At 35.8% G+C, this 16,266-nt stretch overlaps 1 protein-coding gene across 10 annotated transcripts; it reads right to left on the reverse strand.

Moving 5' to 3' along the window:
• Positions 1,375-14,147, reverse strand: LOC105167185. Of its 10 annotated transcripts, none has more exons than XM_011086798.2 (14): positions 13,698-14,147; positions 13,231-13,536; positions 11,569-11,748; positions 10,813-10,948; positions 9,585-9,913; positions 8,903-9,032; positions 7,666-7,794; positions 7,545-7,589; positions 6,254-6,333; positions 2,806-2,902; positions 2,628-2,717; positions 2,469-2,522; positions 1,862-1,927; positions 1,375-1,786 (listed from the first exon to the last, which is right to left on the reverse strand). In XM_011086798.2, exons 1-14 carry the CDS (start codon positions 14,024-14,026, stop codon positions 1,634-1,636), a joined length of 2,124 nt encoding a protein of 707 aa, XP_011085100.1. In that variant the 5' UTR covers positions 14,027-14,147; the 3' UTR covers positions 1,375-1,633. The 10 variants fall into 10 exon arrangements, 6 of the variants coding, with proteins under 6 accessions (XP_011085100.1, XP_011085103.1, XP_011085101.1 ...); XR_002287393.1 differs by having other exon boundaries at positions 1,718-1,786; positions 2,606-2,717; XR_002287394.1 differs by lacking the exon at positions 1,375-1,786 and having other exon boundaries at positions 2,628-2,728.

The following is a 16,266-nucleotide window of genomic DNA, read 5'->3' on the forward strand; positions in this document are numbered from 1 at the left end:
GGTATGTAAGAGCACCAAAAATATATTGATACTTTGTATCTGGAGTCTAACCCCTGTAATTCTGAAAGGTATTGATACTGCAAGAACAATAAGAGTTTAACTCTAAATAGGGTCAAATCTATTAGATGAGATGCTAGCAGTGCATCTCTGGAGACGCCTAGCTAAGTGAGTGCAGCTGTTTAACCGCAAAGGAGTTGAGTTATTTCTGAAAGCATTTGTGAACAAGATCAGGACACATGGCCTAAGTGTCAATCCTAAAGATCAACATAAAGTCGGTGATTTGTTGTTACCGACATACGCTGTCACACTCACAGGATCAAATTTAGTTTCATTTAAGTGGTGGTAGTAGGCTTGTCTGGATAAGTCATTGCGTAGTTCATCCATTACGTCAAGCCTACCTTGTAACTGTTGTTGTAGTTCAGCAATCATTAGGGTTTGACGACAGCGGGCGGTTGGGCATGGCCTAAGACGACACCTCAACCGAATATCACACTTAACTGAATCGCAGTAAAATTGCTTGTCTTGAAGAAATTAAATGCCTCGAATCAAGTGCTTCAAGTACAATGTTATTTCTTTCAAGATAAAACAATTATAATTCGTTCAATATAACACTTTTACTGACAAACACCTTGAAAAACACTCAATAGTCTTTTACTAAAATTTAAGCTCAAAACTATGATTTTGAGAGCGAACACTCTCTAGAGAGACGAGAGAACAAAGAGGGAGCTCGAGTGAGGAGAGGTGTGTAGACTGTGTTTTGGACATGAGGAGTGTTAGGCCTTTTATAGGCACTCCTGAACCGTAGCATTAACCTCAACATCAAACAGGATATGAATGTGCTCTTGAGTGAGGAGAGGTGTGTAGACTGTGTTTTGGACATGAGGAGTGTTAGGCCTTTTATAGGCACTCCTGAACCGTAGCATTAACCTCAACATCAAACAGGATATGAATGTGCTCTTGAAACCGCCGGAAAATGATTAAAATCGCTGGCGATTACAGTCAGCCAGTCAAAGCTTTTTAAATGCATTTTTAAATGCTGTTTTGAAATATTTTGACAGAAAATTTTCATGTCCGGGACAAGCGGCGGCGCACATGTGGGGCAACATCATGTTCACTCAAGTCTCCATAATACTTCAAACACAATTTTGGACTTGAACTTAATATAAAAAAATTATTTTTCCAATAAACTTCATATGTGGGACTATGAGATATAAGTGCATCACACTCAAACCCCTTCCCCCAAGACCTTGTATACTTATCAATTACTTTTCCCATCATTCTCCTACATGGGACAAAACATTTACTCTTCTTCTCAAACTAATTTATGGATTTCTTCATCTAATTAAAAAGTTACAACAATTACTAGAATTATGCATAAACAAACTCCCATAAAACAATAAAGAAAAAACTATTCAATGCTCAGAAGTCATATTTACAAAAGATTTGGGATACACAGCTAAAATACTTTGTATGTAGTTTGTGTTTAGTCATACAGAATTCTATATTGAATTTCCTGGGTCACTCCATCCCTTTCAATTTTTGGTGTTTCAAGAGAAAAAGGAGCAGAACGAGTTGGAACGCGAAGGTTGCTCTACCAATAATTGATTGCAGTTCCCTGAGATGCCAAACTTGATCAGTTGATCAGACTATTCCAACGATCTCGGAGAATGATACATGCCCTGCTACAGGGCATAGCATGCAATATGATTTGCCCATCAACCACCTTTTTTATTACAAGACCGAGCCTCATCAGTGTGTCTATGGCCTTGTCAACCGGCATTTCGATCTGCATACAGCTTAATAGAATGACGATAATGCAGATGAATGCCCAAGTTAGATTTAAATAAGTTTGTTTGGTTACCTTTACTTTGAAAACATTGTAAATAAAAGTTTCACATTTATCTCCAATAGTTCTTGTGCTTGTCACCTGCATTCAAGCAATTCTTTGGTGAGACAGTTATGGTTAGGTACTAAAAATAGGGAACTTGTAAGGATTTAACATTCCTTTTGAGGATCCTGAAAAAGCTATTCCTCAGTATGACTACTTCCAATAAGATAACAAATACTGCCAACTTAGTATCACACTACGAAATAACATCAGAAGGTTGGAGGGGAGATCAATAAGTTGATTGCATAGCATTAACATTGTTTTAGCCTCATTTGTAGACAGCATATCTGATGGTTAGAGTAATTTCATTTAGAATTGTAAACAGTATACAGAAACAAAAAGTACTCAAGTTAATAAAGAATGATGAAGCAAATGGCATTGGAGCCCTATAAATGGAACTGAGATTAGAAATGCAAATTTAATATATTTCCTCTGAGCAGAATTCTTGAACGATGCAACCAGAAATCCTTCTTATTCAACAAAAAGGACTATCAGCTGAAAGCTGTAACAAGCACAATTCTTATGTTAAAGCCTGCAGACAAACTAAGTAAAACACAAAGAACAATGGCCAAAAATTAACCTGGTCATTCTCTGCTTTAAGTAGGGTTGCATATACCAAAATGGCTTCTTTGTACTGCATGAAATGCCAAAAGGAAAAGTATGAGGTATTGCACCAAGGGTGAAGTAAGGGGAACCAACACCCAGATAAGAGATTACTAGAAGTCTTGTGGTTTCTCACTTGCTGCTGTTCAGAAGCATCAAGAAGAAAATGAATGGAACCGAAGCCACTAGCTACGGTTTTCTCGTGAAGCGTCCTATTGACCAAAAGCTGAAACAGATCTATAAATAGGTAAGGTGGAACAAAACACTCTTCTTGAAACAACAAAAAGCAAGAGAAGGGAATGTGCTCAGCTCACTTGATATCTATCCGTTGTTTGTTTGTAGCCCAGAAGTACACGAGTCACATATATCACAAGTGCGCTGGCTGCAATCGCATCTAAAAGTATTGCAGATCTGCACAAATAATAGAAGCCAAACAACTTTACAAACTGTATAGATCTCGGTAATGATTGTAAGAATCTTAAGTTAGGCATAGGCATAAACTGATTATGGCCCTCTTATTCTGAGGAACAACATAATTTTTTTCTTTCACCTGGTTTTTCATCCTTGCCGGTCAATATAAGTTCTATTCCATTGTCTTAACTAGAAAGAAAGTGTCATTTGCTAGATATTCCTAAGCAAGAATGAACTTGTTAACAAGAATCCTATTAAGGTGTAAGTACAATGAGAATACTGTGTGATTTATAAAGTAAACAACATAGGAATGAATCCAAGCAAGATATAGTGAGGAAAAAAATAAAGTAGAAATTAATTATAAAAAAACTGATAGGATATCTTGCAATAGGCATCTGTAAAGGCTTTATAAATCAATGCATTAAATGCTTGTTAAAGCATACTTTTTAAATTTTGCATGGATCTGAATAAAGGAACAAGAGAAAAAAAAGGAAAGAAGTTCGAGAAAACTAATTAATATTAGTGGATTACACACAAATCCATCCGCAATGCATGTCTTATGATATTGTACAGACTCTAAATGATTGTATTGCTCTAGATCATGGTGATGAAAGGGAAACTACCATCCTCTACAGAACATGAGGCAAGACATAGGAATATTATGCGACCCCGCCTGCAAAGTTGTCAAAATACGACATTACTCTTCTACTCTGAATAATTAAACTAACATCTCCAGATGCTAAAGTTTGTTTTGTATTAATATCCACCAACAGCTTTAGATTACAGAAATGCTGATGTCATCACAGAGTACCAAAAATTCAGTTTACCATTTGATTCATGGTCAATTCTTTAATAAAAGTTTTTGAACAAAAGTCCCCTTCCATATGAGAGGGTTGATTGATATTGTTACATAATGCAGGGAGTCTAAATGTAATAGTGTCATAATATATGAAATTTCAGTTAAATTTCTTCAGGAATTCAAGACATGCATTTTTCTCACTTATTTTATTATGTTTTAGTTCAAGTAGAATTTTTCTCACTTATTTTCCTTTTCTCTCTCCTATCTTTCTATCCATCTTCTTCTTCTTACTTCTGATATCAACCAACTCCACCTATTTACAAACCTACCATCTCTTCCCCATCACCCTTTGCCCCATCTCTCCAGATATGCCCCCCCCTCAACCCCTCCACCATTCGGTGTTCTCTATGTGGGTTTGCGGTGTGGGACTATATCTTTTTGTGCATATAGTGTGTATACCTGTGTGTTCGTATATGTATGTCTGCATACATATGTCTGTGTGTGCATGAATGAATCTGCATGTCTGTATCTGTGTTTGGTCTCCACAAAATATAAATGCATATATATATATGTGTGTGTGTGTGTTTGTGTGTGTCTTTGCATCTGTGTTTTTCGCGTATGTATCTGTATATGGGTGCATCATGTGGTATATATAGATATATGCGCGCTTGTCTGTAGAATGAATATATAGGTGATTGTGTTTGTTTTGTACAGTGTATGTAATTTATATCTATATATAAAATGTAAACAGATAGATATCAGAGAGAGAGTGCAGATATTTTGTAGAGGGAGAATAATTAAAAGGTGTAAAAAGTTTTTGTATTTCAAAATTTTAAACATAGAGGTAAAAACATCTACACATTTGGGTTCTTTCTTCTTTGCTCTTTTGGGCTCTAAACGAAGGGACAAGTAAGTCGTTTGACTTGTTTCACTCTCTGGCTGCTTTTATGATAGACGGTGTTAGTGTAATTGTTCAAAGTAGAGGGGTGATGGTTTCTGTATTTTGACTATTTGGAAGAGGTGTCCCGTAATTATCCCTAAGAAATACAGACAATTCTAGGGCAACTTTATGCAAATGGACCGACTAGGTATACTAACTCATCATGGTTACAAATCATTTTATGTCCAACAAGATTTCTTCCCAACTTGGGACCACTCTGTCCTGTAAAATGCAAACTCATAAATAACATGGTAAGATATCAACAGAAATGAAAAATATCGGGTCTTTAACATGCTGGCCTTGTAATTATAGACCCTGAACTTAATCCTTGTACATATCTGTCTACCTATAATTCCAATTAACTGCATCGATACTTTTCTTTCCTATCTACAAGAGAAGTCTCTTTCATGTTTGGTGCCGGAGATACACGGCCACTCAAGAATTTTAAGATTTTTACTATTAAATATGTAGGTGCAATATATACATGTATATATTAATTCCTCTAAAGTAAATAATGCCTGTGAATTCCATTGTCACCAAAAAATAAATATTTTTCAGTTAAAAAAATGATTAATTAAATGATTAGAAAATTCTAAGTACTTGCAATTTTTAGTTTTAGTATAATATTGGAAGTTTCATCTCCTATTATTGGTACTCTTCACATTAACGTAACGATGCAAGTTTATTCTATAATCAAAATGTGCAATATGCTTTTGAAATATCCTTTAAAGTTCAGTCCATTGAAAAAAGTAAAAATGAAACTGGTTTCCTTTACATTTGTTGCATCCACCACGTGGAATACAACATATCTTGTTTTTCTGCTGCTTCACAACTATCATATCAATAGCTCACGATAGCGCAAGTCTTTCTTGTACTTTCAAATCCCTATGTCCTGCTTCCCATCTTTCAGCAACCTCGATCACAAAAACCTAGTCCTCTTGAAAGGTCTAAGACTAAAACTCACCTTCCATCTCCATTATCCTGATATAGAATGCTTCAATGCCATGAGTAATGATTATTTGTCTGTTTCTCATTCACCACAGTCAAGATATGGTGGAACTTGTCAAAAAGTTGAGCCATAAGGGATTCTTGGATATCAACAGTTTACTTTCTACTATTATTTCATAGACTAGTCTTAGTGATCAATTGACAAACACAAAAAGTCTGTCATGGTCTAAACAGCAATAAAAACATAAAGTTTTAAGTGACTATGTTTTTTGAAGCTTATTGAAAATAATCATAGTCACAGAACTGTCCCCACTATGAGAAGTGTACTTTTAGTGCAGCGTTGAAGGGTCTAGTAGTGTTCTCTAAGTTTTTATGGAATGTGTATCGTCTCCTGATTCTCCACCGAGGCACTAGCTTACACTGCTTCCTGCTAAATTGATTACTTTTAATTTAATAGACCTTACGATAATCTATACAAAAAAACTGAGGTCCAAAAGTTCCATGAGATTTGCAACTAAGCATGCATGAGTCATCTTTATGTCATGAATCAGCCATGAGTCTAAAACTAAGTTAACCACATCATATTTTCATGCCGGAAAACTTGAGAATCAATCATGGAGCATAACTTTTTGATGCGAGCATATATGAACATACAAGTACATACGGGGAAGATAAAATGTCTTCAAATTTATAACTGAAGAAGTATGCCAAAAGTCCCAATATTGTCGCAACATCCAGGCGTACCTGCAGAAAGGCATCCAAGTTTGTGACTAAATTCACAAGTAAAGCAAAATTTCTTCAATAAACAAAAAAATATGATTAAAGCATAGAATAGCTAAACACATTGATCACTTTGGAATATGCATTCAGTGAACAGTCAACATCTTGTGGAGCTACAAAGTGTCAGATTTATAATCAGCCATAGACATAGATTCCTTCTGTTTATAACAGATTTCAGTTTTTAGTATCAATGGAAGTGCAGACAGATCCTCAAGATTTGACATTTATTTGTCAAAAGAACGTGTCCATTACTATTTCCCTTCATATAATATTCTCAGCAGGAGGGTGTTCAAATATATTGTTCATTCTTTCCCATTAATTTTCAAACTTCTTTCTTGTTCATTATTGAGAATCTGAAACATTTGGATGAAAACAAAAGGTCACAAAGTAGATCCTGCATGCCAAACACTGATCTCAAGTCATCATTTAGGAATTCTTTGCTGATTCATGAAAGCAATGCCTACAACTTGGTCTTCTTCTGATACATGACTTAAACATGGAAGGAGCATTGAGGTTCCCACTAAATTACTCTTTTTTATTCTATCATAGCATTCTTTACTTTCAATTATGATTAAAATTGAAACAGAGGTCATTGGCACAACAATGGCACCTGAGAGAGTCAGTCCAGCAATTTCTTTAGAAGATGAAGTTGTGAAAAAAGAGATGCAAAACTTGAATCATCAAGATCTTTTTTCAGTAGACATATCATCCTGAGAGATGGACTGAAGAAGGGAAAAATGAATCTCGTGGAAAGTTACTGTCAGAAGGTCTTCTTTTCCCAACCGATTGCTAAAAATAGAGAAAGACTGAGGGAGCATATTGTTTCAGTAATATAAGGTGACCACAAGGTGGAAATATTTTGCAGGCCATGAGAAACGTTATAGACCTCAAGTAAGAAGCATAAGATCATAATTGAAAGAACAGTGGAAGATTCACATTCTGTAGTTAAATGACTACCCGAGAACTAAAGGAATGGATTCACTCACTCACCAATCCCATGTCTACCATAGTCCATGTAAGGTATCAAAATGATTCAAAAATCAAGTATGGCATCTTGTAATGTCTCAGTCAAAATTGCAAATACCAAATTTGGAACTATATCATGCTCTTAATTTTTTAGCAGAGAAGAAAATGATTTGAAGGCTATGGGTCAGGTTAGTTCATATTCCACATACCGTGTCAAGAATACGAAAGGACAGCTTCTTGTGAGGAAAAACAACCTAAAAAAATAAAGAAAGTATCATTCACCACACAAATTATTTGCATAGCAGAAGCTTTCAGTGCTGAAGCATCTACCGGGAGATCTGGAATAGGAATCCTCTCATAGATTTTCATTTGCAATGAAGGCACCTCAATTTGATCCATACTTTCTCTCTCTTCAATTTCTTCGGTATAGAACAAGATCAATTCTTGGAATGAGGGCTCCTGGATGCAAGATCCGTATTTTTAACTCATAAGTGATCATTAGAAATAAAAAAAAAAGAAGTACTTACACAAAGAATAGAATGGTTATTTACCCAAATAACCTCTTTATTTCATATTAATTGTAGCAAAGAGATCAAATATAACTTAATAAAATAAGTAGATGTAACATCTTTGTTGACTTGCAAGAAGCATTTTCGTGTGTCAAAGTTCTGATGTCAAAAGAGCTTTGGAAATTAATTCTGACTGAGAAAGTACAACCCACTCCTAGTTCCACCCAAAAGTTTCCACTTTTTTCCAACTTAATGAAACATGACACAAAATGCTCATGTGCTATCATTGCAATCCAGATCCGTTGTAGTCTAATGCTCAGGATAGCTAGAATTCTAATTTTCAACTACATCCACTAACTTTAGAAGTTCCAAACCTCACAATTTTTCATTTTGCTGCCAAATATATGGTAACTTAATGAATTTAAAGCCTCACTTCTTCATGAAGCTGTGGACTCTTCCTTTTAAACAGGTTATCCTCATAGGAATTTTTCATTTCTTTAAGGATCTAACTGACAGAGTTAGGGACGTTATGATCCTCCTAAAGGTTCTTGCAAAGTTCATGCTCTTTTTCTTTTTCTTTTTTGTTTCCATCCAAGATAAAGGCTTTCATTTGATCATTAGTTCATGAGAGGCAAAACGCAATGATTTGTTGGAAATGAGGAGACCTTATAAGGTGTTTCGTCCAAATGGTGTGTCATCTGTGAATATCATAAGGAAAATTCATGTCATGTTTTCTTGCATTATCCAACTTCAAGGGCACTTTGCAAGAGACATTTTAGGTCATTTTGATATTTATGCAGTTTGCTTAGGGGTCTACTCGGAAGGACTTGCATAGAGATTAGCAAGCAATTTTTAATAGCTTATTCATGTGTTTGTTGAGGATTTCTTGTTTTCTTCCTTGTGACAAATTTAGTTTTAATAGCAACAATTTGCATGCCTCGCAGGATTATAAATCTGAAAGTTGATGTTTGTATGATTGGACTAATTATGAACAGATGCCATGAGGAATGACGTTAACACAAGCACTTAAAGGTAAAACCTTAGGTACATTCACATACCTGGAGAATAGATTGTGAGAAAAGAATAGAAATGGCAATACTTAACATCTTCCTGAAGTCATTCCCACAAGATTTAGGTGATGCAGGTTTCCATATGTCACCAAGTGATATTCTTGACAAGAAACTTGGGCTGCATAAATGAAAACATCTCTTTTGATTATCTACAAAGAAAATTCTAGAAGCCTTCACTCCTAATCTGATTAACTTCCTTCAAAACAATTAAGCACGACCAAGTACTATAGCATATCTAAGGAAGCAGCTGACACTTTGAAACAGTACATCTCAAGCCAAATACATGCAGACATCTGGCTTGAATAACCTACTAAAGGATGGGCTTTAACAAATAACACTATAGTCCTTAGGATCCATCCTAAGAAATAGTTGAGGAAAAATTAATAAAAATCACATAAGCAAAGGTTAGTGAGGTTCCTGTTAACTAACAGATTGATTACACATTTTATTTGATTTATGACAAAAATAAGTACAGATATCAAATACTCTAGAACTAACTCTTTTACGGAAACTCTAATTGGGTGGTAGCCCCTGCATCAATAATGCAAACAATTCCAAGGGGCCACTAACCTCGATACCCAGATTAATCTACATCACACTCTAAATATCAAACTATATAAGAGTTTGTCTAAGCAAAGTTTAGTGAGATAATAGTAAATCAGCATCTAACCTTAAATTGGATTCCAGACCAGTACAATCCAAGTTGAAGTCAAACACTTGCTCAGGAATTGATGGTACTAGACCAATCCATGCAAGAAACTTCCTTAAGAGCCTCTCACGAGGCCCAACTTCTGAGAGAAGTCCTTCATAACGAGTTACTGCTTTCTGTGCAGCCACCCAAATTGGACGATCACTGGATAGGATGTCAACTCCTTTAATATTATCAGATATTTGATCATAGGACTGTGGTTTCAGGGAAAGGGACAACTCCTTAAACCAAAGCATTAATTTATTATCCAAAACTTCTGTATCTTGTTTCTGCATGATACTCTTGGAAACCTGTTTCAAAGAAAGATAGAGCATGTCAACAGAGTAAGTAATTGTGATTGAATGAAAAAGAAGTTGGAATTGTGAGTTTAGTAATTTGGAATTAGCTGTTCCAACATATTTTCACCAGGTAAAGTGATAACCACACATCTTTAGATGCTTGTTGGTCTGTTCCCTGGAAGTTGTGACTACAAATTACAAAGTTTGTTATTTACTTTGTAATTGAGCTAGAATAACCAGTTAGTAATTGGTTGTATTACATATAATGTGAGATTGAAATTGAACAATTTCAAAGAGTTCAAGCAACTTAACAGAAGATTTGCACGCTCAAATAGACAAAGCTGGCAGCAATAGCAGGTCATTAAATCAACACAATTTTCATTTACTTGGAGGCTATTGTTGTTACAACAGAAATTACATTATGGAAAAGAATAACCACTATGCTGACATAAAATTCGACGAATCCATGAATAATACAAAGAGTAAAATTCAAGACGAAACACATAAAGCACAAATGCGTTTATTGCTAAATCATCCTGCAGTTTTCAAACTCAAAATGCAGGCAAATAACTAGACAGTCAACATGAGTTCCAAGAAGATGGACAAGATATGAGATATGAGTTCAAAGAAACAAAACCAAGTAATTGACAAGGAGATATGAGAAAATGCTAATCAAACTCAATCCCAGTTATGCATAGCATTTATCTACTGCCTGATGTAAATGAATCCACCACACTTACGATTCCCCTGTTTTTTGTTTCCTTATTACCTCATATTTTTCAGAACACATAAACATAATATTAGCCTAACAACTTGCTTCAAAAGCAAAACTATTCTGACCAGTCACCTATACACAAAGACTCATTAGACTGCTATAACAGAAAACTCAAATCAAATCTAATGCCAATTACCTCATTTAACCAGACTCCAAACTTCCCCAATGGTTTGGCTATGAGAGCAAAAAAGTTCTGCAACAACTTCGATTGTAAGTAATCCAATTTTTCAGCAATCAGCAAGCCCTTCTGCCTTTCAGTTGCATATCCTCTCCTGTATAAAAAATGATCACGTGGGAAGAGTGAATGACCTGCCAATATTCATCAAGCAAGGTCTACAAAAGATGAGTCCAACATGAGCACTGGAAATAAATGAAAAGAAATATGAAAGGATTCTCTCTTGACAGCATTTAAGGGAACCAAATTGAAACTAACCAACAGGAAATTGAAGAAAAAATTAATAGAGCTGTGTATAAGTGCAGCTTTTAGTACTCTTCCTGTGCAAAAAAAGATGATAGTTTCTTCTCTACCAACAAAGTCACAGCAGTATTTGGAACTATAATGGGAAAAAGGAAATTTATCTTTTTTTTACATGAAAAGTAGAAGAAAAATATTGTTAAGATGCAAATACTATTGGTTCGGTCCAAGGGTCAGATGATACAAAGATTCTCCTTTGTTCATATTTTAATTCTAAAGCACAGAATATCTATTTCCCCATAGTAAATGGATCACAAATTCTCCTTTGTTGGGTTAGTAATTTTCTTCGTCTGTGGAATAGATTAAATTCTCTAATGTGAATAAGTACATGGAGAACACAGCGAATGAAGTTCCAAATACGATCATGAGACCAATCTGATCATTCACTAGGTGGTAATTAGTGCACTCACTCTGTACCTGAATATAATTGCATTGGACTCGGATGCTTTTTTCCAGTCAATATAAATTGGTAATGTAAGGAGATAATCGGTATTTAGTGCTGACGTCAACATCAAATCTCTAGGAGACAACTCTTCAAACTCGGCATTACAGAGCAGTTTCATGAAAGCACGTTCAAAACGGCCTGGGATGGCAACTCTACAAAAAACCTTAATGATAAATCAAATGTTGGACAAATAGGAGAATGAGAAGAAGGTAACAGGAAACAATAAAGTCTCTTGACAGTTGTCATAATAAATAACCAAAAATCTTACATAACAGAAAATATCCATTATTTGCTAGGAAAAGTTCAACGGATGAAAATGAGATATCTCAGAGATAACAGAGAAAAAGAAAACTTTCGGTTGGGCAAACAACTGCAGTAAGTACTAGAAGAAGTAACTTAATCGCATAACACTGTAATTTGTTTGTACAATCATCTTAACAGATTAATAACAATGGCAATCCAAATTGCTCAATATATGACATTTACAAGCCAAAAAAAGCAAAAAACTAACAGTTTTGATAAAAATCATGGCACTGTGTTATTAATGAAGCCTAGACATTCAAGATGTCTTGGAGCCAGTCAATTGGTAATTACTTCACCTACCAAGGAATGTATTACAAAGATCAGAATTAAGCATTAGGAAAATTAGTTGTTTAAAAATGTAAAGTATATGATTTCTTTTATTTCATGAAAACAAGAAACAAGATTTTTATATCTAAAGTTTACTTTGATAATTATAACGTTCTGGTCAAGTAAATGAAATTAAAACCATAAATATCCATTTTAAAAACAAACAAGTTTAATATTCTTGATAGTATCACAGAACAAACTTGGTGGCAGGCTGCTTCATTTATTGCTTCTCTTTGATTCACGAGGTCTCGAATTCTAACCCTAGGACTAATAATGCAAGGCTTTGATTTGTATTGACACCTAATGGTGCTTCTGTTCAAGTCTTTGTGGCTTGAACCGTGTACATTAGCTGATAAAATAACTCTCCATACTGAATAACAATAACTAATGGGAAATATGTATCTAAATGCAAAATGGAAACTTCAAACCACTGATTTGGTGAAACAGCAAAACTTCATAAACTTCTAACCTTTTTTTTTCTGTAAATGTAAATTTCATTAAGTAAAGAGAAGTACAAAAGTACACCTCTAACCTTACTCAGCTGAAGTTTTCCCATCAGGACCATTGCTCTAGTTTGGCCTGTATCATTACATATATATGCATAACTGCAGACTTGCAACCAAGTGCAGAAGTACACACATTTTTTAAATTCTTTTCCATTGTGAGATGAATTAATAAGTGTTTCAGATAAGATGGACTCTGTGGAGTTTTAATAGACAAGGCTTAAACATTTATCCTAGTAACTTGTATACAAACTGGGTAAGGTTCATCTGGCACTTGCTTATCCAATAACCTCCGTGCAATCGCACTCTCATATCATCTGAGTATGGAGGATTTCAGGAGTGTACTTTAGGCATATTATGTGAATATGGAAGAAGCAGGAAAGTAATGTACATTGTAATTCAAAAGGAAAAAGTACCATGTCAGGAAAAATATGCCTAACTAGCCACCAGAGAATTGTAGTCTATGTTTCTCTAATAAATCAATAGTGCACCGAAATATACCTGGACCTCTTGATAGGGCTTCTCTTGGCAGTTTTAAACGAAAAATCGAAAAGTTGTTTCAAGTCCCTGGTAAAATCAGAGGACATTAGCATCTCAGTGTCAGCCTTGTCTTCCTGTTCCTTGTCATCACTCTTAGAGTTATTCAGGGGAGCACCGGACTCCTGATTAGCCACATCTTTTCTGGCCAATGATGGAAAACCATCAGGACTGAATCTGTTGCTCTTTGTGGAAAGAGTAGCATCAAAGTCAGCTCTCATTTCTTCTAAAATGGTTTTATGCTCAGCGTGAAGAATCGAATCCAAGCATCTGCAATAGCTCGAACAGATATAAAAGAAGTCCACAACTTAACCTCTAAGGAAGAGAACTTGAAGTTACATTCATAATTTACAGCTCGTAAGTAGTTTGGTACAATGTATATTACCATAAGAAGTAGGAGATTTATATGTAAAAAGTAAAAGCAGAATTACTGGGAAAGTGAAAGAAATTGAAGGGCCTCCGGGGGTGAGGGGAACATGGTGGAGATAATGGCATCCAGTAGGCCAGACTTGGAAACTGATATGTATCTCTGCCTGGGGAGCTTAATGCCTGAGCGGGAACTGGAATCGGGTTCGGTGGTGCTAATACGCATATCCTGGTGAGTTGTGGGTGGAGGAGGCGGGGGCTTAATTTGAGAGGGAAGTGCTTCCTGCACTGAACAAGATATGCGAACAGGGGCAGAGCCACATTGAGAAGAAGAAGAAGAAGAAGATACCGACACCGCGCCAAAGCAGCGCACAATCTGCAAAAATACTGACATCTGAGCACAAAAATTTGCTGAAACAAAGCTCAGGCTCAGACTCACTCAGGTGCATTAAGTGGAGGGAAGGAAGACTAAAAAGTGGGAAATAAAATTCCACCACACAAGTCCGTTTTCATTTCAGTTCTATCTCCAGTCCTCGCTCTTCCTATATGCCTGCCTTTCGAAGTCCCAAATTCTTTCATATTAAAATGTACAAAATAGTTATCCAAGGAAACTACCTCCTTAGAATTTCTAACAAAGTCATAAATAAGGAGTACTACTCCCCAGCTTTGTATTTAAAATATTCTAATTTTATCTTTATAAATACTTCAATATCCCCTTTCATTTCCCCCCCTTTTTCAAATGACTGATAATTATCAGTCTATGAGTTTCGCTATTCCATTAATCACCTCATTCTTTATATCTTCAATTATCGTTATTATTTATATTTGTTGGGAATGACTAATGCACATTTCTTGTCCCATATTTATTATTAACAACTTTTCTTCTATATATATTAAACCATCTTGCTACCTTTGAAATGAGAAGTGTGGGCAGGTGGATTTCGGAATAATCACCACATGCGTGCGCCAGTCCGTTCCGTCCCGATCCAGGCTGGGCACATGCGGTTATATATATTTTTTGGAAAAATTACAGTCAAATCCTTCATTTCTCATGTTTTTGAACTCTTAGTTGACCAAGTCTCCTCATTAGCCAAATTTTTGGCTTTTGTTAAATGAGAAATTCGTTTGTAAATAAGGAGTCAATTTTTTGTGGCTAGTGTAGAGTCCAAAGTCCTCAAGCAACCGAGCTGCTCGTCTATAAATAGCCTCAGCCCCATGCATTTGAAAGCACCAAAAATCCGAGAACCTCTTCTATCTACTCTGCTTTCTCTCCTTCCTCTTATGAGTGTTATTTTGTTCGTTGTTCCAAGTCCTTTACCACGAGTGCGCGTGTAAGAGAGTTATATCTGTGTTAACCTTGGGAAGTAAACGGTTTATACTATCTGAGCACAGTCTTTTATTTTCCAACAGTTAAAAGCAAAATCTTGTTATAATGGTTGTTCCAATTGCTAAAACACTACCTGACCTCTCCAAGTTAGAGCCACTTGACGGGACCAACTATAAACGATGGTCACAAAAGTTGCTCATCTTTTTCGAACAATTGGACTTAGACTATGTGATGTTCCAAAATCCACCGGAAACTCCAGCAGAAATCTCCACTCTTGCCATTACTGCATCAGCAATCTCCGAGGACGAGACGACCGCAAAATCTGAGGATGAGGCAAAACAAAAATACAATTGAGACAATAAAACGTTGAGAGGTCACCTGTTTAATCATATGAATAATTCTCTGTTCGACTTGTTTATCAACTATAGGAGTGCCAAAGAAATTTGGATTACAATAGAAGCAAGACACAAATGTGATGACGCTGGAAGAAAAAAGTACGTTGTCGGTAAATGACTTCAATTTCAATTATTGATGAGAAGCCTATAATGGACCAAATCCACGAATACGAAAACCTAGTGACTGAAGTCCTGAGCGAGGGCATAAAATTTGTGAGATTTTACAAGCCAATATACTAATTGAAAAATTCCCTCCTACTTGGAGTGAATATCGAAACCATTTGAAACACAAGAAAAGGGATCTAACCCTCCAAGAATTAATCAGCTATATGAGAATGAAAGAAGCAAATCGCCTGAAAGATAAGAAAACTTCTCTCTCTTCTCTTTCAGTTAAAGCCAACCTGTTGAGTCTGTTGGATCTAAAATCTGGTTTCACCATAATAAAGGAAAAAACCTTCAAAAGAACAATCAACACGAGACATTCAAAGGACCTGACAGTAAGATCCAAAAGAACAAAATACCATGCTACTATTGTGGGAAACCAAGACACAAAGTGTACCAATGTTACCAAAGAAAAGATCAACAGAAAGCAAACCAGAAACCAACCACTAAATCTACTCCACAAGTCAACCTAGCCGAAAATGACGAGATCATCGCTGCAGTAGTTGTAGAAACCAATCTGATGGAGAACAAAGAAGACTGGATAGTAGACACTGGCGCATCCAGCATTTCTACTCCAACAAAGCCCTATTTCATGAACTTCGTGACACAACAGATGACGAGTGTGTCTTCATGGAGAACTCTACAATCGCCGGAGCTTTGGGTAAAAGGAAAGATCTTCCTTAAACTTACTTCTGGCAAAACACTTGCTTTGAATAATGTATTATATTTGCGTTCTTTATGTAGAAATCT

Source organism: Sesamum indicum, linkage group LG7 (genome assembly GCF_000512975.1).
Source record: "Sesamum indicum cultivar Zhongzhi No. 13 linkage group LG7, S_indicum_v1.0, whole genome shotgun sequence".
In the NCBI taxonomy this organism is placed as follows: domain Eukaryota; kingdom Viridiplantae; phylum Streptophyta; class Magnoliopsida; order Lamiales; family Pedaliaceae; genus Sesamum; species Sesamum indicum.